The 22,388-nt window shown below is 36.7% G+C and overlaps 1 protein-coding gene and 1 long non-coding RNA gene across 2 annotated transcripts in view; one reads left to right on the forward strand and one right to left on the reverse strand.

Annotated features, from left to right (window-relative positions):
• The first annotated feature begins 498 nt into the window (after nt 1-498).
• Nucleotides 499-7,941, forward strand: LOC110448506. The gene is made up of 2 exons (XR_002462732.1): nt 499-807; nt 1,699-7,941. It is a non-coding gene; the product is annotated as an uncharacterized LOC110448506 (long non-coding RNA).
• Nucleotides 7,942-8,033: 92 nt separating this feature from the next.
• Nucleotides 8,034-22,388, reverse strand: part of LOC110448505 (reversion-inducing cysteine-rich protein with Kazal motifs-like) — a 97,683-nt gene continuing 83,328 nt past the window's right edge. The window contains exons 10-23 of the mRNA XM_021494778.1: nt 21,682-21,799; nt 20,843-21,019; nt 20,222-20,318; nt 18,581-18,720; nt 17,664-17,804; nt 17,049-17,252; nt 16,568-16,763; nt 16,134-16,223; nt 14,368-14,438; nt 12,471-12,604; nt 11,845-11,974; nt 10,875-10,979; nt 9,969-10,177; nt 8,034-8,830 (exon numbers count right to left, since the gene is read on the reverse strand). Coding sequence (XP_021350453.1) covers nt 8,606-8,830; nt 9,969-10,177; nt 10,875-10,979; nt 11,845-11,974; nt 12,471-12,604; nt 14,368-14,438; nt 16,134-16,223; nt 16,568-16,763; nt 17,049-17,252; nt 17,664-17,804; nt 18,581-18,720; nt 20,222-20,318; nt 20,843-21,019; nt 21,682-21,799 — 2,037 coding nt within the window. The 3' untranslated portion in view covers nt 8,034-8,605. The remainder of the gene's footprint in view (nt 8,831-9,968; nt 10,178-10,874; nt 10,980-11,844; nt 11,975-12,470; nt 12,605-14,367; nt 14,439-16,133; nt 16,224-16,567; nt 16,764-17,048; nt 17,253-17,663; nt 17,805-18,580; nt 18,721-20,221; nt 20,319-20,842; nt 21,020-21,681; nt 21,800-22,388) is intronic.

Genomic DNA, 22,388 nt, shown 5'->3' on the forward strand with positions numbered 1-22,388 from the left:
GTAAATCTTTCCTTTGTTCATATTTTGCCCTGGTTTTATCGATTCTGAGTTTGAATTAACGTTTTGTTGACACCTTGGTATTCTCTTGTTATTCAGTAATATAGGAATTTAAACCTAAAACAGATTTTTAAATGGCAGCCATGAAAATCATATTAGGTTTTGAACTGTTTCAAAATAATAAAATTTGATCAGGACAATGCATTGTTTATTCCAGCTAAGTGTTGGATTAATCAGTAGAATTGGAGTTTAAGTATCAAATGTAAAATGGGCGACGGACAAAGCACAACTGACGAAGAATTAATCAGTAGAATTGGAGTTTAAGTATCAAATGTAAAATGGGCGACGGACAAAGCATAACTGACAAAGAATTAATCAGTAGAATTGAAGTTTAAGTATCAAACAAAAAATGGGCGACGGACAAAGCACAACTGACAAAGACAGATAGCAATAGCTTAAGTGACTGTCATGTGATAAAAGAAAAACACTTAAACGTTTTTTCACAACAAAATAACATTTTTCTTTTATTTCATCAATAACAGGTGATGTCACATGATTATCGCACGTGCACAATAATTTTTTATATATACAGTGTATATGTGCACATTCATCGCACACACACACACACGTCCTATGACAAAATCTTCACAGCTGCTATAAGTAACTTTGAATCTATAAATTACAAGTAGATCTAAACACATTCATACATTTGCATAGAACCTTACGCTCACTCATTCAAACACCCAGTTTAGATATGATCTTCTTTGTCCCAGATACCACAGGACATCCTAGCTCACACACTCAGACCAGGTGTACCGAATACCACCAGACATCCTAGCTCACACACACAGACCAGATGTCCTGGATACCACCAGACATCCTAGCTCACACACACAGACCAGATGTCGGGAATACCACCAGACATCCTAGCTCACACACACAGACCAGACATCCTAGCTCAGACACACAGACCAGATGTCTCGGGTAACACCAGACATCCTAGCTCACACACAGACCAGACATCCTAGCTCACACACACAGACCAGACATCGTAGCTCAGACACACAGACCAGATGTCTCGGGTAACACCAGACATCCTAGCTCACACACAGACCAGACATCCTAGCTCACACACACAGACCAGACATCCTTGCTCACACACACAGACCAGATGTCTCGGATAACACCAAACATCCTAGCTCACACACACAGACCAGATGTCTCGGATAACACCAGACATCCTAGCTCACACACACAGAGCAGACATCCTAGCTCACACACACAGACCATATGTCTCGGATAACACCAACCATCCTAGATCACACACACCGACCAGACATCCTAGCTCACACACACAGAGCAGACATCCTAGCTCACACACACAGACCAAATGTCTCGGATAACACCAGACATCCTAGCTCACAAACACAGACCAGACATCCTAGCTCACACACACAGCCCAGATGTCTCGGATAACACCAGACATCCTAGCTCACACACACAGAGCAGACATCCTAGCTCACACACACAGACCAAACATCCTAGCTCACACACACAGACCAGACGTCTCGGATAACACCAGACATCCTAGCTCACACACACAGCCCAGATGTCCCGAATTCCACCAGACATCCTAGCTCACACACACAGAGCAGACATCCTAGCTCACACACACAGACCAGACGTCTCGGATAACACCAGACATCCTAGCTCACACACACAGACCAGACATCCTAGCTCACACACACACTTTGACTAGATGTGTCTATAATGATAATGGGGTGTATCTACTAAAGTCAATTACTTTCAAACAGCAACTGTTGTCTTCGACTGTCAACATTTCAAATTAACACAAAAATAATAATGATGAAATCAAGGCCTCTTAAAATGAAGTTAAAGAAAACTTTGAAATGCAATGAAAAAATCTATTCTGAGAATACTTTGACGAGTTAATTTTAACATCAGCTTTTAATTTCAAGTCAGATTTGTTATCAAGTGAAGCCAATTGTGTCGGGTTGTGACAGAACCCGAACACCTCCAATATCTGACCATTTCTTTTATATTTCAATTCAGAAACTTAGTCTCAAAACAAATCCGTAAAGAAAATCAAACAACAAAAGAACAGTAATGAGTTGTTTTTTTCCGAGAATTCCTAAAGTGTTTGACGGTGAGGTAGAATAATATGAAAGAAAACATGCTGACAACTAAACGTTCCTGATGCATCACATTAGACAACATTTGTGGAAACTCGAGATAAAAACATATTTTGCACCAAGCTTGCACCAGCAACTTCTGTAGCTCAACAAGAGCACGTAACAGTTGTATTCTTTTGTTCTGTGCAAATAATAATGTATGCATTTTTCTTTGTTAAAGAATAAATTAAAAACATTATCAAAGTCATAAATTAAGGCCCGTTATCCCATACCTAATTTTGTTCAAATAAACTCAAAAATCTCGAATCTACTCACTGTTTTATGTAAACTGACATAGACAGATCATGAAATAAAATAATTCAACTTTGTTTTTACATTGAAGACAGAAGAAACAATTACAATATGATTTTTGGGTGAAATGCTATAAATACTGTCCATACAATTTGACTTTTTTAATTTTGTTTTAAAACTGATGACATAGCCATAAAACAAAAACTAACACATGACAATGGTTAACACATAACTTAGATCCCAAACATGCACGTATACACGGGTAGCACGATCAGGGAGTCCCCGTAAATAAATAACAAAACAAATACAGGCCACAGACTAGATCTGCTTTAGTTTGTCTCCTAAATCTCAATCACCTTCAGGATAAATACCAGAACTGTAAAATACTGATTCAATTCTCCTATTATCATTCTATTTTAACCTGTTCACCCCTAAAGTCACATTCGAACCTTACCGAATCAAAGGCTGGGCAAGTCCAGTTTAAACATGTAGGGGTGAATGAGTTAAATGAGGCCCAAAAAAACTATATTTTTTTGTTTAACTGGTAAACAACATTACCTATTTTCAACATAACTGAAAACACTTGTCAATAAATAGCCTTTTTTAGAGAGAAAATAAAGCTGGTGGCCATCTTTGATTTTTAACACGGATTCATAACCATACCTCTTTTACAGAGGCTGATGAACAACAAACGTAAGCTAGCCTCATCAAAAACTTTTAAAAGGTACGCTGCATCAATAAGTGAAATTATTTAGTTTCAAAACTACTGAAAATCTGTGTTTGAAATAGATTTGGTCTAAGTTTCATTATACAACAAAGGGAGAGAAATCCTTAACACAGTTTTTCCTGAGTTATCAAAACTTAAACCCCAACCGCAAAAAAAAAAAGTTGTAGAATTCTTTAACACAATGGAGAAAAATTAAAATTCAATTAAAATATGATTGAATACATATATGTCTGCTCTTATTCCAGTTCTTTCTTCATGATAGCTACAAATACAATACACAGAAACTAATTCCAATATTTAACTAATACGTCATAGAATGGAATATAAACACACAGTCATACAATACAAGTGTAAAAATCTTATGTACAGATATATTTTTTATCATGTGATCATATATTTCTTTATCTCTATCATAGAAGGTGTATAGTTTATAACAAATCATACAAGAATACATAATACGTAAATACGACGGCCCCACGTGCAGCCTTGTCAGCTGACCTGACGGGTTCATAACAAAAAGCTTCACATCATAGGTATACCACATAGCACTAACAATTTGCCAGGTTATATTTTAATTATAGTCGCAGCCTGAAGAAACCAACTAAATAAAACACCCCCAGATTTGTGGTCTTTGTGATAAAGAGTTAGCTGGCATGACTAGTGACTGGCGTGTGGTGTGGATTGTGAGGATATTGTTGGGACAACCAAATATTGATGGTATTGTTCACTCATTGACCCCTGAACACACATTTGAACCCTTCCAATTCAAAGGTTGAAATAGTTCATTATGAAATTTCAGGGGTGAATGAGTTAATAGAATTTCGTTTAGGATAAGTGACTTTGAAATCCACGTACCATACTGTAAGTGACGGCCATGATTTTAGACCTGCAAGACACTATACAGTACAACAAGATATAAAATATGCCGAGTCAAATCAAAAAAATCAATGTAAGGAACACTTACCTTTATTAACCCAAAAATATCATTAAGTTTTCCACTGAAATTAGACAATGATAGAGTTTTTTGCAGTAAATGGACGAATTAGTGAGAATCGATATTTACGAATTTCAAAATTTGAGACCCTCATTTAAAGGAAAGTAGGAATGTGTCATCCTGAGGCAGTTCCTTCTTATTTTATTCTTGATCAGACATCTCAAATGTTGTCATCTCAAAAATTTTAATTAACATTGCAAATGAAGTTATTTTCATGACGTAAATGTCACTTTGACATAAAAATATTTGTGAGTGTATATTGACGTTAGCAGACATCAAAGTAAACAAAATCGAGTGAACTAATTATCCCTCTTAATCAGGTATACTTCTCTCGGCTGCGGGTCAATTCTCATTACATAATGCTTTTTAAAGTTTGCCTTTATTCAGACATAAAATTATTTATGAAATCTTTGGCTAAATAAACAGACCACTGACCTAAGAAATTCTATAACTGTATAAGCCTCATCACCTCAATAATAATCTCCTCAACTGAAATCGTCAATTAAACATTTGTCCTCGGATTAAAAATAATCTCTACAGGATAAATAAAAAGAAAATTTTACTCAACTCATTCACCCCTGAAATTACATAATGAACTATTCCAACCTTTGAATTGGAAGGGTTCAAATGTGTCTTCAGGGGTGAATGAGTTCATGTGTAATTGCAATAAAGCAACTGACTGCACCCTGGATACTAAACATTAACAAACATAATATTTAGTACATATTATACATGTATATATAGGTATATATGTAATCAATAACATATGTTACAGAACACGGTCATCAACATGTTCTAGTATAAGGATTTAATGCTGACGAAACACAATCTGATTTTGTATCAGTAAAAGGTGTATTAAGTGTTTATATTATTTGGCCATACAGATTGCAACCTTTTATATGAAAAATAAACATATACAACATCTAAAGGACTTAAGCAAGTCTACATGGATCTGAAGGAGCCTTACAAACGTTAGATTTCACAACATTAAAAAATATATAAAATCTTTATACCAAGGTTCTTATAATTAATGCTTCTTCAAAACAGATTCCATTTCAGCTCCACATCAAATTTGGCCTTTTGTTTAGCAGAAATGATTTATGTTAACATATAGAACCGTCGACGACTAATGCTGTTCAGCTTTGTTCTTTGGTACATTGATTCAGTAAAACATCAATAAAATCAAGAGGAATATTTCTCAAAACATTTGAACAAATATTTCTGTTTCTAATAAATAAATGTAATGCTGTGTGAAATATACAAAACTGAAAACCGAGTCAAAAGGGCCTGTATAGTTCACCAGATGTCTGATAAAAGGCAGTTAAAACTGTAACATCCATCATTGTATATCAGTCTGCGGATTGATCTGTTTTTTGTCCCTGTTATTGACAAAAACAATGTATAGATAACCAAAAATGGATTAGAACAGAAATACTCTATGCTATTCCTTTGTGCTAAAACCAAAATGTTGAATGTTATTATTGGTAAGAACATGACCACCTTAAGTGGGCTGATAAACTATGAAATACATGTAATGCTGTCTGGATGAAAACAACCAAATTATTTAAAGAATTTATACATTTGCCATTTCTAGCATCTCTGATAAGAATAAGAACTCAAACATCCCGGTTCATCTTGAATAAGTATATAAAAAAAAATGTTTCCTGAATAAGGTCAGATTACTTATACTCATATCACCGAAAGGGTGATTGTAAAGCTCCCGGAAGGTCATACATAACGTGGACATTCTTATAATGCTTATCTATGAATTTCAAAATATTCTCAAGCGTTAATGCTTAAAAGGTTAAAACTTTAACTGCATTAAAGAAGGGTTTCTAAGAAATACAACTGCTTAACAACACAAAATATAGGGGATCCTTCCACATCATTTCTGTGATTTGTGATAAGAGTTATCTCCCTTCAAACATTTTTGGTTAGACGTATGAAATATTTACCCAAATGTAACCTTTAGTGCAGGAACGTGTCCACGGAAAACTCAACCAAGTTCCCACTGAAATGGGTGTTCAACCATTTAGTGAAACAGTTTGTTTAGAATTTTTAATCAGCTAAAAGAAGCCACCCAGAAAGTATTTTTTTTATCTAATGCTTTTTTTGGGCCTATTGTTATACATTTAAGATGTTTTGCAACATTGTTTAAATTTCATGGTATATGTTTAAACTAAAATGGGTTGCATAACATCCTGATGTTAAACTGGTGCATGTCACTCCTGAACTAACTTAATCCAAATGAAGTAAGGCAGCATACAGCCTTAAATAACAAATGAGGTCATGTATTATCACACGATATATATGCTTAATTAACGTAGCTTTTATTCTGACATGAATAATATCAGCCTTTCACACAATCCTAACTATAATACTATATAAACTAACGCTCATCTGACGTGATCATACTCTACCCTTACCTCAATAGTAAGATCAGCATCCAGCCCAGAGTGTTTGACCACTTAAAAATCTCCTCTAAGGTTCAATTTTTATGATTTTCAAATGATTTGTACAAAATTTATTCACAAATACCAAAAATTCTTCTTAAATTACAGTGGACCTTTGCTCATCTGAACTACGGTAATCTGGAGATCTTTCTCCACTCCAAATCTATAACCTGCGTAAATCTAACAGGAATTGGTTTGTCAATCCCAAACAATTGTGATTGCAGTATTGTAGAATTTTCAACGATAAGGATCACCAAAGCTCCACTGTTATTTTGATTAATTTCCATAGAACTTGTCAAATCATGTCTGATCTTGAACATAACTGCTGTAATGGTATTTTTTAAATATTTCATTTTTTTTGAAAATTCCACATTAGGCTAAATACTGGTCAAGCAACCCTTGTAATTTAAGAATTTCACAAGTGCCTATAACTCTACAAAATTTCACTAATTCCTCTCTAAATCAAGGCTATAGTTACAGAAGCTAATATTGGATGAATTGATGGACGGACATACAGACAGATAAGACTATACCATTATGAACAACATTTTTGCATTTCAAAACAAATTTGTGCCATGGCATGAGTTTACAGGCTCTGCTGGCCCGGTAAACTAAGATTTCATTCCTTCGACAAAAAGACTTAATTGATTGCATGTTTATCTACTGAGTAACTATAGGTAACGACACACTTTATTCCCTATGAAGCTGGAGTTACTCTTCACGGCTGGTAAACCATGTATACAATTTCTATAGCTTGTATACCTTTTGATTTCTTCAAACAAAGTATGTTTAAACCAGCTAGACTACCATTGCAGTGTCTTAGGCTAAACATCCCAATAATCTAAAACCAGACTTTCACAGGAAATTTCTCTTTGAATGTTACGACAATTTCGCACAGACCATGCATCCCAGTGACAAAGTTAACTTTCCAAGCACTAATGGTTCCTAAAAAGCCACTTTTCAACGCCCAAGTTCTATATACGACGAGTATAAATCTTGTCACCCTGATGTTTAGGTGTTGATGAAGTCTGTGTAGGAGTGACTGTTATAAACACACCTTCACAGAATATACCACACCCAGTATACCCTCAAGGCATTTTATGGTCATCCCTAAAATTAAAGTATGATTTTTTTTTTTTTTTAGGCAAAACAATTTAAAGGTACATATTTAACACACTTATAATAAATTAATTCTGTCTGACAAAACACTTGAACTTTGTAGAATACTTGACTTTGTTATTCCTGCCTTGAACATTTCCTGGATTCCAATCTGATGCACTACCTGACAGTCGACAAATGATACTTAGGTATCTTATCATGATAAAATGAAGTCAGAACTGACAACGTCTTGCTCATCATTACAGATATCACATATGTTACAGCTACATCGTCTGATCTGCCTGCGCGTGTTAACTGTAGAAACAGATGTTTTGATACTTTGAGTATAAATCACAGATTCCTTTGTATGGCTAAAAGCCATGGACAGCTCCCACAATGCACTTTGACCTTGTGTGACAGGGTCGAATGAGGTTTACCAGTAACCGATCATATTGCTGTTGCGTGCATCACCACAGTAGCAAATGCACTGTTTGAACAGGCGCCGAACGAACATCCTAGATCAACAGACGTTGAACGACTGCACGCTGACCATCCTAGATCAACAGACATTGAACGACTGCATGCTGACCATCCTGGATCAACAGACGTCGAATGACTGCACGCTGACCATCGTAGATCAACAGACGTTGAACGACTGTACGCTGACCATCCTAGATCAACAGACATTGAACGACTGCACGCTGACCATCCTGGATCAACAGACGTTGAACGAGTACTGCACGCTGACCATCCTGGATCAACAGACGTTGAACGATTGCACGCTGACCATCCTGGATCAACAGATGTAGAACGACCACATAGTGATCATCCTAGATCAACAGACGTCGATGATCCAATAGAAAAAGTCTGTGAGATTCTGATTAGAAATGAGCTATACATAATGAAGCCATGTATATAGTGTATATATAAGAAGTCCGGTGTTTACTACCAGAGAAGGTGTAGATAGAGAGGTGGCTGTCGACTGAAGGCTGGCCACCCCCGGGGTATGAACTGAGGCCAGAAGTAACGGACTCAGGGCCAGGTAGGACTTCATCAACGGACTGTCCGATTGTATTAAATATCCTAATCTCTCGGCCTCCTTTGAGCATGCATGAACCTGAAAATAAAAACAAAACATCATATTTATGTAAATTTTTGAAATTCATACATGGCATATTGAATCCCCTTGCTCAAGGCAGGTTTTGACTACGAACTCATAAGGAAGATAACTCTACATGCCTTGTGATTATACTTGCTGTAAACCTCACATAGATACTTCTTCAGAAACGAGAGATTGAAGATGAAGTGCTACACCGATAATGGAATTAACAGAATCAGTCAACCCGGAAAGAGTAAATTATTATTTGTGTACCTCTGCTGAACAGGATTTGGTTTGGTAAGACTAATAGTGTACATATAAGCCAAGTACCAGGCAATATCATATGATGTTATCTGATTGTAAAACGTGACATCAATTGTTATCATTGTGAACATCACAGAAAAAAGTGCTCACAGCTAGCATTCAACAACTCTAGCACTGCCCAACCACATACTCATTTACAGCTGAGAAGACTGGACCAAGCGGAGTAAAGTATCTTGCTCAAAAATATCACACAGTGCCGTGCCCTGATTCGAACCCGCAACCCTTGCTAAAATGTTCAAAATAATCAAATTCCTGTTTCAGTGGCTTACAAACAAAGTGTTCCAGCCACAGAGGAGCTACTGGGGCAAAATAATCTGGCCTCATCACAGCGTGGAACACCCTTTATCACATAATGTACCGTGTTATCCAGTCAATATACCCATGTCATATCTTTTTGCGTATTAACCTGTGTAATATAACCTATCAGCCCTGTGATTGGTTGTAATTTTCAATTGTTTCAATTGTCACGTCACGCCTGGGACAAGTACATGATGTCACAGACTTAAGCACTGGAGTCAAAATGGCGGCTTTTTACATTTCAATGTTGCGTGATAATTGTCGATTTACACGAATAAATGTTGATTATGTGATAAAAAGAATCTTACACTCGTTTCCATTTCATATAGTATTTATAAAACTCCTCTCAAATTCTTCATTTTAGCTCGCCAGCTAGGCTCGCTAAATTGAAAAATTCTTCTGACTCGTTTCATAAATCTCATATGAAATGGAAACTCATGTAAGATCCTATATGTATTAGATGGCTTTGAAACAGGCTGTATCCCGATAATAAGATTTGACCGGTATGTAATGAAATTAGTGTTCAAGCTCTTACCAGCAGCATACTAGGACGCGCCGAAACTGGAGCAACCAGAATGACAAGGTTGTTTTCCACACTGAGGTAGCCATACAGGTCACACTGAATTACGGACAGTTGGCGCGACAGGATTAACAAGATGTCTGCCACAGTAATCTCGGCACTATTCATGGCAGAGGCCGCCACATTCATCAGCTCCTGGCTGTATAGAATCCGGATCTCTGCAGCTAGAAAAAAAAGACTACAGTTCAACATTCATCGATACCTTAATTTACTCAAATTTAGGTTAGCGCCAATACCATGGTTTCTTCAATGGAGGAATAATCTGGTCCTCTGCCCCTCGTCTGGATACATTAAGTATGCAGGGCGATTGAGTAAAATGGGCTTCATTGTCATAGATTCAATAACAGGTAAAGGAAAAGGTAGTTCTTCATCGTCAGAAACCCATGTTCGATCGTACTACCGTTTATCGATAAATGCTAGTACAATCAAACGTGGGTTTCTGACGATGGTAGTTCTTGAAATTTATTACAAGTGTTGATCGGTTTGGCCCCTACAGAAGTCTTCTTAAAACTAAAGGTAATTTTTACCCCTAAAGTAATAAAACTGTGGACACATATGCCTATATCATGATATAGTTAACCATGACAGGAATAGTGACGCCATCAATAGCTAATTAAAGATAGATAACTCTGTTAAGATAAAATAAATACATATTGTAAACAGAGACATCAATGCAAGTGTTGTCTATCAGTCTTTCATTTTTTTACTTTCTATTCTAACACTCAAATATCGAAAACATTATTAATTTTGTAAAATGCTTCAGCAAGACAATAATATGGGTGTGTTTATGGTAACATCACTGACTTGACAATGCTCTGAACCCTAACTTAGTGTCTCAATAACCAATGCTGGTAAACTTACCACAGACCGGACAGCAGCCTCCGGGCGGAGTGATGGGTTGACAGTGTTTCGGCCCCACAGCACGACACGCCACATTCTCACAGTTATTAGACTGGGTCAAGTTACCTACAACAGTCCAGGAGTGTATCAGTTAATAATGTGTGGCAGACTTTAATTGTACATAGAATGACGGTCACCTTGAAGCTTAGCGCTTGAGGGAATATCCCTTTAGCTCAATGGTAGAGTGTCCGACTAGAAAGTCTGGGATCGCGGGTTTGATCCCCGGCGGAAGGTCACTACTCTCTTTCCTGTTACAAATGTAATGTAGGTAAACAATGGACAACCTCAGAGTCCGGACCTAGTTACACTACAGTGTGAGTATTCCGCGACCCTAACAACATCAATGCTTAAATACAGTGTAAATATCCCTGACCCTAAATATTACGCAGTTAAACTACAATGTAATTATCTCCCAACATGACTCAGACATCTTGGTTAATCAGAATAAGCCATTTGATGGTTTGAACAAATATGATCAATGTGACCTTGGAAGTGGATCAAGGTCATTCATTCCAGCATAATACTTGTAGAATATCATCACCCAAGGCCTCTTGGTTATTCAGAAGTTATTAAAATGTTTAAACACATTTAACCCCCCACAACTTTAGAAGTAGGTCAAGGTCATTAATTCTATCAAAATTGATAGCCATTTATCTGAGTATGCTACTGATCAAATATCATCACCTAAGGCCCTTTTTGTTGATTAGAAGGAGTCGTTTATTTATTTTTACGAAATTTGGTTCTTGTGACCTTAAAAGTGGATAAAAATCATTCATTTGAACAAACTTGATAGCCCTTACTTCAATCCAGCATGCTACTGGTTAAACATCATCACCCTTCAGGTCAGGTGAGCTTAAATCTACAAACATCCCGTGACACAGGTTAATCCTATGGTGGTTTATGTTTGACTAATGGTTACTGATCTGCTTACCTGAGTACATGCCGACAGCCCTACACTGTCCCCAGTAGTCGACAGTGGTGCGGTCAGCCAGCGCAGCACACTCACTGTTATACGACTCTCCATTGTGCCCACAAACCACACCATTGTCAGAACAGTATTTCTGTAACCAGAAATCCAGACACATTAGAATCAGCAACTCTACTTAGTGTTCGTAACGTGTACCACCTATCTGACATTATTTAAGGAATAAATTTTACCCATGTGGTATGAACTACCGTATCACAATTGCGACCCAAAATTAAGAATACACGAATTACAAGTTTTGCGATATGCCTAATGGACATGTGAAGGAATAAAACTTTCGCACCAGTGTAATTTGTTGAATAAAACATCAACAAAGCTATTAGAAGTGCGATCTAACCTTTTTGAAACATCATTACTCTTCATGTATATGAATCTTCACAACTACATGTGCGCTATTTCATAAAGACGCTACGGTTATAAAGTTTGGAATCACAGCTTATTTTTGTCATACTATTCTGCGGGCCCTATTTTCGCAATCTCATTATTGACCCGCGACATCGCAGATATATATCATCCCAGCAGAAATAACCTGTTACAGGATAAGTAATTGTGATACACTCCAGGATCGGTACCTGACAGTGCCCTCTATAGGCAAGCCGTTTCTTCTTGGCAAGTAGGAGACAAATGTTTGTGTATTCATCGTTGTCCGTGTCACACACAGGTTCGTGGTCATGGCGCTCACACTGGTCGATGCCCATCACTGCCACTACAACGCAAGGAAAGCAGGAGTTATCTCCCCATTCAACAAGGGCTGAGCTTTGACATGAAACCTTTCGGTTTATCTGGATCATTTTCTTCATTTCAATTTAACATGCTACATTTTCAGACTGTGAATTCTGGCTTGTTTCTGTCTTGGTTAACAATGGTCGTTTTAAAAGCTTAATAGCCAGAAAACAACAGACAAATGGATCAATATCAATTTTATAAACAAAACAATTCTAGTACAACAGGTTAATTGGGTTGAAATACGATAATTACAAACACTGCCTTGTTTTTATATGATATCGTTTACATAATATGCTTTGGTCATACCTATCATTTCTTAATTAAAAGGTGATTAATCTCAATTAGCTTTATTATATTAACTAGAATGATATTTTGAAGAACAATTTGTACCATCTGAAAACACCTGATATTATGTCGGCGAAAGTGTACCTACCACACTCATATTGGTTACAGCTGCTGTCCACAGTTCCACGACTCAAACATACGCTACGCTTCGGCATACACCTGTCACAGAAACATAGCTTTATATATTAGTATTAACTAACACCTGTCCCAGAAACATAGCTTTATATATTAGTATTAACTAACCCCTGTCACAGAAACATAGCTTTGTCTATCAGGATTAACTAACACCTGTCACAGAAACATAGCTTTAAATATCAGTATTAACTAACACCTGTCACAGAAACATAGCTTTATATAGGAGTATTAACTAACACCTGTCACAGAAACATACCTTTATATATTAGTATTAACTAACACCTGTCATAGAAACATACCTTTATATATTAGTATTAACTAACACCTGTCCCAGAAACATAGCTTTATATATTAGTATTAACTATCACCTGTCACAGAAACATAGCTTTATATATTAGTATTAACTACCACCTGTCACAGAAACATAGCTTTATATAATAGTATTAACTAACACCTGTCACAGAAACATAGCTTTGTATATTAGTATTAACTAACACCTGTCACAGAAACATAGCTTTATATAGGAGTATTAACTAACACCTGTCACAGAAACATACCTTTATATATTAGTATTAACTAACACCTGTCACAGAAACATAGCTTTGTATATTAGACCTACCACACTCATATTGGTTACAGCTGCTGTCCACAGTTCCCCGACTCAACCATACGCTACGCTTCGGCATACACCTGTCACAGAAACATAGCTTTATATATTAGTATTAACTATCACCTGTCACAGAAACATAGCTTTATATATTAGTATTAACTATCACCTGTCACAGAAACATAGCTTTATATATTAGCATTGACTAACACCTGTCACAGAAACATAGCTTTGTATATTAGACCTACCACACTCATATTGGTTACAGCTGCTGTCCACAGTTCCACGACTCAAACATACGCTACGCTTCGGCATACACCTGTCACAGAAACATAGCTTTATATATTAGTATTAACTATCACCTGTCACAGAAACATAGCTTTATATATTAGTATTAACTAAAACCTGTCACAGAAACATAGCTTTGTCTATCATTATTAACTAACACCTGTCACAGAAACATAGCTTTGCCTATCAGTATTAACTAACACCTGTCACAGAAACATACCTTTATATATTAGTATTAACTAACACCTGTCCCAGAAACATAGCTTTATATATTAGTATTAACTACCACCTGTCACAGAAACATAGCTTTATATAATAGTATTAACTAACACCTGTCACAGAAACATAGCTTTGTATATTAGACCTACCACACTCATATTGGTTACAGCTGCTGTCCACAGTTCCCCGACTCAACCATACGCTACGCTTCGGCATACACCTGTCACAGAAACATAGCTTTATATATCAGTATCAACTAACACCTGTCACAGAAACATAGCTTTATATATCAGTATCAACTAACACCTGTCACAGAAACATAGCTTTATATATTAGTATTAACTACCACCTGTCACAGAAACATAGCTTTATATAATAGTATTAACTAACACCTGTCACAGAAACATAGCTTTAAATATCAGTATTAACTAACACCTGTCACAGAAACATAGCTTTGTATATTAGTACATTATTTCATTTTTTTAATTATAAGCAAGTACACCATCAGCTAGCTATATATTCTAAGGATATCCAACTAGTAATTTAATATATAAGTTATGTAGGGCTATACAGATTGACTGAATACCATTCAGTTCTAATACTATTCTTTATACATATCACCTTTGCTAAAGCACTCTAGATCCATAGTTAATATATCTTGTCACTGGATGTTCTCACTATAAAACAATGTGTAAAATAATTGTCCATCAAAATCAACGGCCACAAAAATGCAAAATTATTTCATTATTATAAATAAAACTACTACTGTAAAATCAGATATTTTTGTGGGGCTCAAATTTCGTGGTTTCCTGACAAAACGCCATTTCGTGGGTATACATGAGTTTGTTGATTATGAGTATATCCACTCATATGGATAAATGCTTGTTGTCAAATTTGTAGTTATTTCATGGACCTATGAATTCTTGGATAAAAGGCACCCATGAAATTGATGAAATTAAAAATCCCTTGAAAATTAGTGTTTTCACAGTATTCAATATCTAAGGCTCCTACAATACAAAGACTGACTATCTATAGAGTCTAACCTTATATTTGGTCAGTAATGATAACATGATACAGGAAAGTTTCTGTCAAGTAGCATCTTAAGATGAATGTAACCAAGAATTGATTCAATGCCGTTTACACCCACCATCGCCCTTTGTACTTAGTTTGTATAATAATACTGTATAATAGAAATGTTCGTGGATACTTTCCTTCGTGGTTTGAAGCTTGTCGAAGAAATAGCTCTACCCAGCTAATGTTTTTATTTTTATGGTATACGACGTTAAATAAATATTCTTGTATCTTGTAAATAAGTATTCTTGTATCTTGTAAATAAGTATTCTTGTATCTTGAAGCTATTTAGATCGTTTCGTGGTACAAACTTTTGTGGATATCCTATATTTACAAATAGAAGACACGTATATCATTCAAATTCGTTGTATTTATATTCGTGGTTCAATAGCAACCACAAAAAACCACGAATGTTATACAGTACCTCCATATAATGTCTTGTTTTCATTTACAATCTAGCCTACGTCTGCCAAAAAATCCACTTTTCCTATTCACTACATTGAATTCCTTCCCATATATTGCCAACCTCTTTATAATGCCAATATTATTACATTTGGTGGCATTGTACATATAATTTTACAATGACTGAATATTCATATCACCTAAACTCATTAACCCCTGAAGACACATTTGAACTCTTCCAATTCAATGGTTGGAATGGTTCATTACGAAATTTCAGGGGTGAATGAGTTAACACAACACTCTGATTCAATCAAAAACATGTCTGGTTCTTTCCATTTCAGTATGACTAGAGGAATAAAGCTTGAAACATAAATGTTAGGATCGAAACTCTATTCCAAGATAGTTGAAGATATTTGGATACTAATTGTTTCTGTGATTTTACCTGTATTCATCGCCACAAGGATTGTCAGCACAGGGATCAATGCTAGAACACGTCCCCGCAATTAGTTCGTGACTTCGTATTTTTGCACACCTTGAAAACAAAGTTTGTCAAACATTATATAGGCAACCAAAATTACAAATTGTATTCAAGTAAACAGGGAGCAAAAACAAAGAATTTTTTGTGAGTTATTATTTCTAACAGATGGTGTTAATTGTGCATAAAAAACCCAGACATGCCTTGAAATTGGTAAAATTTAAGGTAAGGAAAAAAATTAGTAAGATGTTTCATGAAACGAAAGTTCAATGTTCACAATTTAAACTATTTAACCAGAAGAAGTCTGATTTTAAAATTAACAGTTTTTCTGTGACATAACACGACTTAAAAATGTGAACATACCAAGATATACAGACTTTTTCATGATATTCAAGTCTTACTTTTGAGCCATACAGCTATTTGGATAAGTCTTCCCATTCGTTCCACATTGTGCCACAAAGTTGGGGGAACAGTCACATGGCAGCCTGGTCAATCCTTCAGAGCCTGGTTCTGTAGGACAGCGATGCTGAGTACAGAGGCGCCTCCCAGACTGACAGATGCAGCGATTACAGTCATCGTGGAAGTGTTCACCATGTTCTGAAACAAGAACCCGACAAAAAAAGGGTCAGAATGGAAAAAAATAATACCTGGATGCACAACTTCAGGTGGTAGTTATCATATCTGGAAAGTTTCATTGAACTTGGTCCATTACTTTAGAAGGAGTTGTCCGGACAAACTTTTTCTAGTGACAGACAGACAGTCTTGCTGATTCCAATATACCCCCCCGCCCCCCCCATAAACTTTGTTGCGGGAGGTACAATAAATGTTACCATCAGGACAAAAGGGGTTGGCACGAACTTCAGTAGAACTAGGCCAACTTACTTTTGGGTCCTTTACTGGAGCTGCAAGGATCGCGGTTGACACAAGGAAGACGTTTACAGTTGTCAAGGTTGTTATGGTGTCTGCACTGACACACACGATAGTGCATGCATTGTCCGTTGCTATGCCGATCCTTCTCTGCATCCGGGATCCGAACATAGGTATTCTTCGGAACATACATATTGGTCACAGCTCCCATTCCGCAGGCTGAAACGAAGGGAATTAGGATTAATCAACAATATCACACTGATCAATTTCGTTCTTTTTTAATTCTTTGTCAAAATTACACGGGAAACAAATCTTGGGATGCTGACATTGTGACAAATATGTGGGAAGATAGAGCTCAGGCAGGGGTGGGCCTACATTTATGCCAGATGATCCAGTAAACCACTAAATTTATATATTTGGATTTTGACTTACCTCTATAATATACTTTGGGGAAACTGACCTATGGGTGCCTACATTTACAACGGTTGATCCTGTAGACCACTATATCTAAACATTTGCTTGATGACCTACCATTGCAACAGACACACTGTGGACAAACTTCAGGGTGCCTACATTTATGGCGGTTGATCCCGCTTGCCACTTTTTTGAAACATTTGCATATTAACTTACCATTGTGACAGACATAGGGGAGACAAACTTCGGGGTGCCGACATTTACGGCGGTTGATCCAGCACACTTGGTTATCGTCACAAGGATTTGGGTTACATGGACTTGTGATCACGTGTCCGTAGTGCTTGTGAGGACTCTCAGCTGTACATCAACATAAAACACAAATTAACAACACAGAAAAAAAGCTGTGTAAAAAACACTAAAAGAGACAATTGTAAAATTTTTAATCAAGTAACATTTCAAAGCTAATTGTTTTTCCAAATCAGTCTAAATGAACTTATTGTACAACTCCGGACCACAGGGAACTTCATATGAAATGTGAGAAAGATCTGAAAGCTTCTTCAGAAATATCAATACCAAGAAATGCTTAAGGACAGACGACAGATCACAAGCAAAGGGTGACCTGATCAGCCCACCATCTGATCATGATGAGGGTGGGCAAATAAGTTCAAGCAAGACGGACGTACTAGGGACGTCACACCATGGCATCAGGTCACATGGCTCCTCCGGTAACGTTTAGAAGCTGTATGTATAGGAGTGTGAGGAGAGTTATCAGGGTTATTATACAAGTACATTTAACAGGGGTATAAGCACTGTGTTTGAAATCCTCGGTAGGCATACAGCATTTTGGCCAAAACTATATGACAGGATACAGACACTGTGTTCAGAGTCCCCTGGAGGCAGATATTTCTTTGACAGATATGTACACTATTTGGTGGAGATACTAGCCCTATGTTTGGAGTCCCTGGCAGTCAGTGAGTACTTTAAGAGATAATATTTGATAGATATATAGGCAACGGAGAGTCTATAGCTTAGTATAAGGGAAATGGTGTTATGAGAATACTTACACAGCTATATTTTTAAGGAGATACAGGCACCGGGGAGCCTGGGGTAAATTATGTTATGAGAATACTTACACAGGTATTTTTTGACAGAGATACAGTCTCCGTTTTTGGAGTCCCCTGGAGAGAGTGTGTTACAGAGGAGCTGAAGGGTGTGGCCGGGCTTCATGCGACTGTGGTCTACACACTGGTTCAGTATATGGAAACAGTCCTCCCTGGAAAAGTAAAGATGTCAGTCAAATCTTATCTCTCCAAATCAAAATAATGTATACTGGAAATTCTCTAGTTTAACATTTTAGGTTTACATCAGCATACAGCATATACCTTACTTCAGCAATGACTGTTTTAGCAAGTGTTGTTATGGTCCTATAACACACATTGCTATTGTTGACAAAATTATTAAAGCCCAGTAGGGCATTATGTAAGTTTGTCAGCAATAGAAATTTGTGTTATAGGACCATAACAATATTTGCTAAAATATTCATGACTTATATTCACATTTTGATAGTAGTTAAATGCTTTATTTAGTAATTTTGAACAGTTTTTAACAGCAAATCAAGTGTTGACACAATGAAATTGATGACGTCACAAAAGAGATTGATGACGTTACAATAGAAAATGTTGCTATAGTCTCATAACAACATTTGCCTTCTCATTGCATTGCAATAGAAGGATGCAGATCAAATGTAAATATAACAAGAGGCCCAGAGGGCCTGTATTGCTCACCTGAATATGTTTACAATAATTGGTATGAAGTAAAGATATAGCACTCCATGGTAGGTGCTGTAAGTACATATGAAATTTCAGAAAGATCCATCCAGTACTTGAGATAGAGCGAGAACAAACTTCAAACAGAGTCCCATCCCTCTGCCCCTAGGGGGGTCATACCCACCAATTATACAAAATTGAGTCCCCTTGACCCAAGGATGCTCCAGACTAAATAAGGATAAAATCCCTTAATTTTATGATGGTCAAAGAAGGATTTTAAAGGTTTTACCTCTATTTCTCCTATTGTGCCCCGCCCTTCTGCCCCCTGGGACACCACACCCACTGCTTATACAAAATTGAGTCAACTTGGCCCAAGGATGCTCCAGACTAAATCAGGATAAAATCCCTTAATCCCGATGGTCGGAGAAGGATTTTAAAGACTTCTGGATTACAATAGATGGCTTCTATATCAAACCCAACAATATCTCCCCGATCAGAATCACGTTCATAGGAGAATTCACATAAAATGTCAGCCTGTTCTGCTCCGTTCTTAGACCATTCCAAAGTATTTGCGAAATTTTTTCTAATTGACACATTTAGATGATTTCCGTCAATATCATTATCAGCCAATGTAAATAGGGTATTGCAGTTGAAATTAATTGAAGGATAGGTGTGATGCCATTTAATGTTGAAATAGAATAAGATGGGTGTTTCCTGTTGAGAACATTGAACTTTGACTCATTCACCCCTGATATTTATAATGAACTATTCCAACCATTGATAACCCCTTTCCCCTCCTCACTTTCATCGTAGGAAATGAAACACTGAACTTAATCTATTATTATGTACAATTTTCTGGTGAGTTGTGAAAAATCGTGAATGCTTATATATAATATTAAGACAGTATCAGTGCCAGCAATTTCAAAACTTTTATCCTAATACATACAATCATATTAATATGGTGGAACTATATATAAGATCGTAAAAAATTTCAGAGAGAGATATTACCTGCATAGAGGTAGTGGGGTGGCTCTCCTATTACACGGCTTGATCTGCAGGGCACACACCAGAGCCTTCCACGTTTCTGGTTCACACTCCCGTATATCTGAAACAGACAAAAACTGTCATTATATCTTGAAAATCTGGCTAAATAGCATGACCTTAGGTATGTTGGTTATTCAGAGGAAGTTGGTTATTCAGAGGAAGTTTTCTAAATGCACATCTAGTCCCTGTGTGTGACATTTAAAATGGGTCAAAGTTATTTGGTTGAGCAATCCTGATAGCACTTCATCCCAGTATACCACTGGCCAGATGTATATAGTTACATCTTTCACCTAAAATATTGAAGAAATGAAAAAAATAAAAAATAAATTTAAAAAAATGGGAATTTGGAATTACTAAAGAATAAAGATAAAACAAATCAAACTGATTTTTTTTATGATAAAATTTGTAGCACTTTTTGATTTCTCCAAAAAATAGGGAAGTTGTAGATGTATCAGAAATGCCGGTGTTAAATGTCACATTTTAGTGTATACCATCTGTACCAACACCTGATTAATCAGCTGGATCTGAGATCCTAGTTTGATACGGGTGGTGAAGCTGTCAGCCTCAGCAGCCATTTGTTCTCACCTTTGACTGGGATGGACATCTGAGGTAGTCTAATGGTGCCGTTCTGCCAGCTGGTTAGGCTCTCCCGGGCTGCTATGTCCGTCTGCGTGTTACAACTCCGAAATAGCTCCGTAGGTCTGTTGTTAAAATTGGAGCAGAAGTTGAGGCCGTCACATCCTAGTTGGCACGGCTCCTCCACTGTACAACAGAACCAACTTGTATTAACATTCTACAAGGACATCATTCATGGTTCTTTCATCGTTCAAATTTAAAACCCAAATATAAGGTTTTATAGGAGCTTAAATAGGTAAATAAATTCAGGATACATTTTTTTTGACAATTTTTTCATTAACTTGCAACTATAAATATGATCTTGCTGAAGCGAACAGAGTAATCTGCATTTTGACAGTGATAGAAAATCCTCTGTAGCCTTAGTTAGAGTCCAAACAGCTGGCCTGTATCATACAACGAAAAGTATGTGGCTTCAGCGTTAAACTTTAACTAGCCAAATATTATCACCAAACCTAGACTTTGACTTTCTGGTTAGTCAGAAGAAATTGTTTAAAAGATTTTAAAGAAGTTGTTTGAAAGATTTTAACATACTGTGACCTCGAAAATGGTCAGTCATTCATTTGAAGAAACTTGGTACCACATGCGTAATTTGTTTATCCCAGCATGCTACTGGCCAAGTATGATCAATAGCATCTAACTGAGGGAGACTCTTTATAATGGAAAAAAAAACAAACTTTCTAACAACTGAGAAATATCGGAGGAAGTCAGCTAGAACCCATCTTAACAAAAAGTGAACATTTTGCAGTACTTGACCCCCGAAGATGACCCTAAAACGTGAGCCCACTGACCTTCGGCCATACAGGAAAGCATGGGCCCTTCCATAATCACGTCGAGTACTGGAGCAGCAAGACTCTGACACTTAGTGTTAAAATCATCCCACGTGTTAGCCCAGTCTGTACTGAAGGTCTGAAACAAAGATTACTTAATAAGTCGGCGACAACCTTGGCGAAAGTAATTGTGTATATCTAGTGCTATTCAACTGTTTTTTGACATGATAATTATTTTGTTCATTTCTTACTTTTCAGACAATGAAATTGTTTTTCAGGTACAGCCTTTATATGTTTTAAGATTCAGGACTTTATAATTTCAACAAAATATATAATTGGGAATCAGAAAGGGGCTCTTACTTGATTAGCGCTGTGGATGGTGAGGGATTATAAACATCAAAAGGATTTCAATACAGCAAAAATTGAATATGAAGACATGCGACAAAAATAAATTGTTCGTAACAAATTCCTTAAATGTCGCATAAAAACATACATTCTCTTAGTGTTGCCACTAGGTAAGAACTATCGAACACCTTATTCTATGATTCTGTTAAGAGGTCACATGACTTTCGCGAGTCAAACCTGCTCTACCAGTAACATTCTACATTTTCAAACACTCCTAAACTTGTGGCTGACTGGACAGGAAAATTGTGACAGCCAAGCAGGGATTTGAACCTGGAACCTCCTATGTACAAACTTTTTACTAACTGATTATTATCTGGTCATCA

The sequence above is a fragment of the Mizuhopecten yessoensis genome, unplaced genomic scaffold (genome assembly GCF_002113885.1).
Source record: "Mizuhopecten yessoensis strain PY_sf001 unplaced genomic scaffold, ASM211388v2 scaffold4105, whole genome shotgun sequence".
Taxonomy (NCBI): Eukaryota; Metazoa; Mollusca; class Bivalvia; order Pectinida; family Pectinidae; genus Mizuhopecten; species Mizuhopecten yessoensis.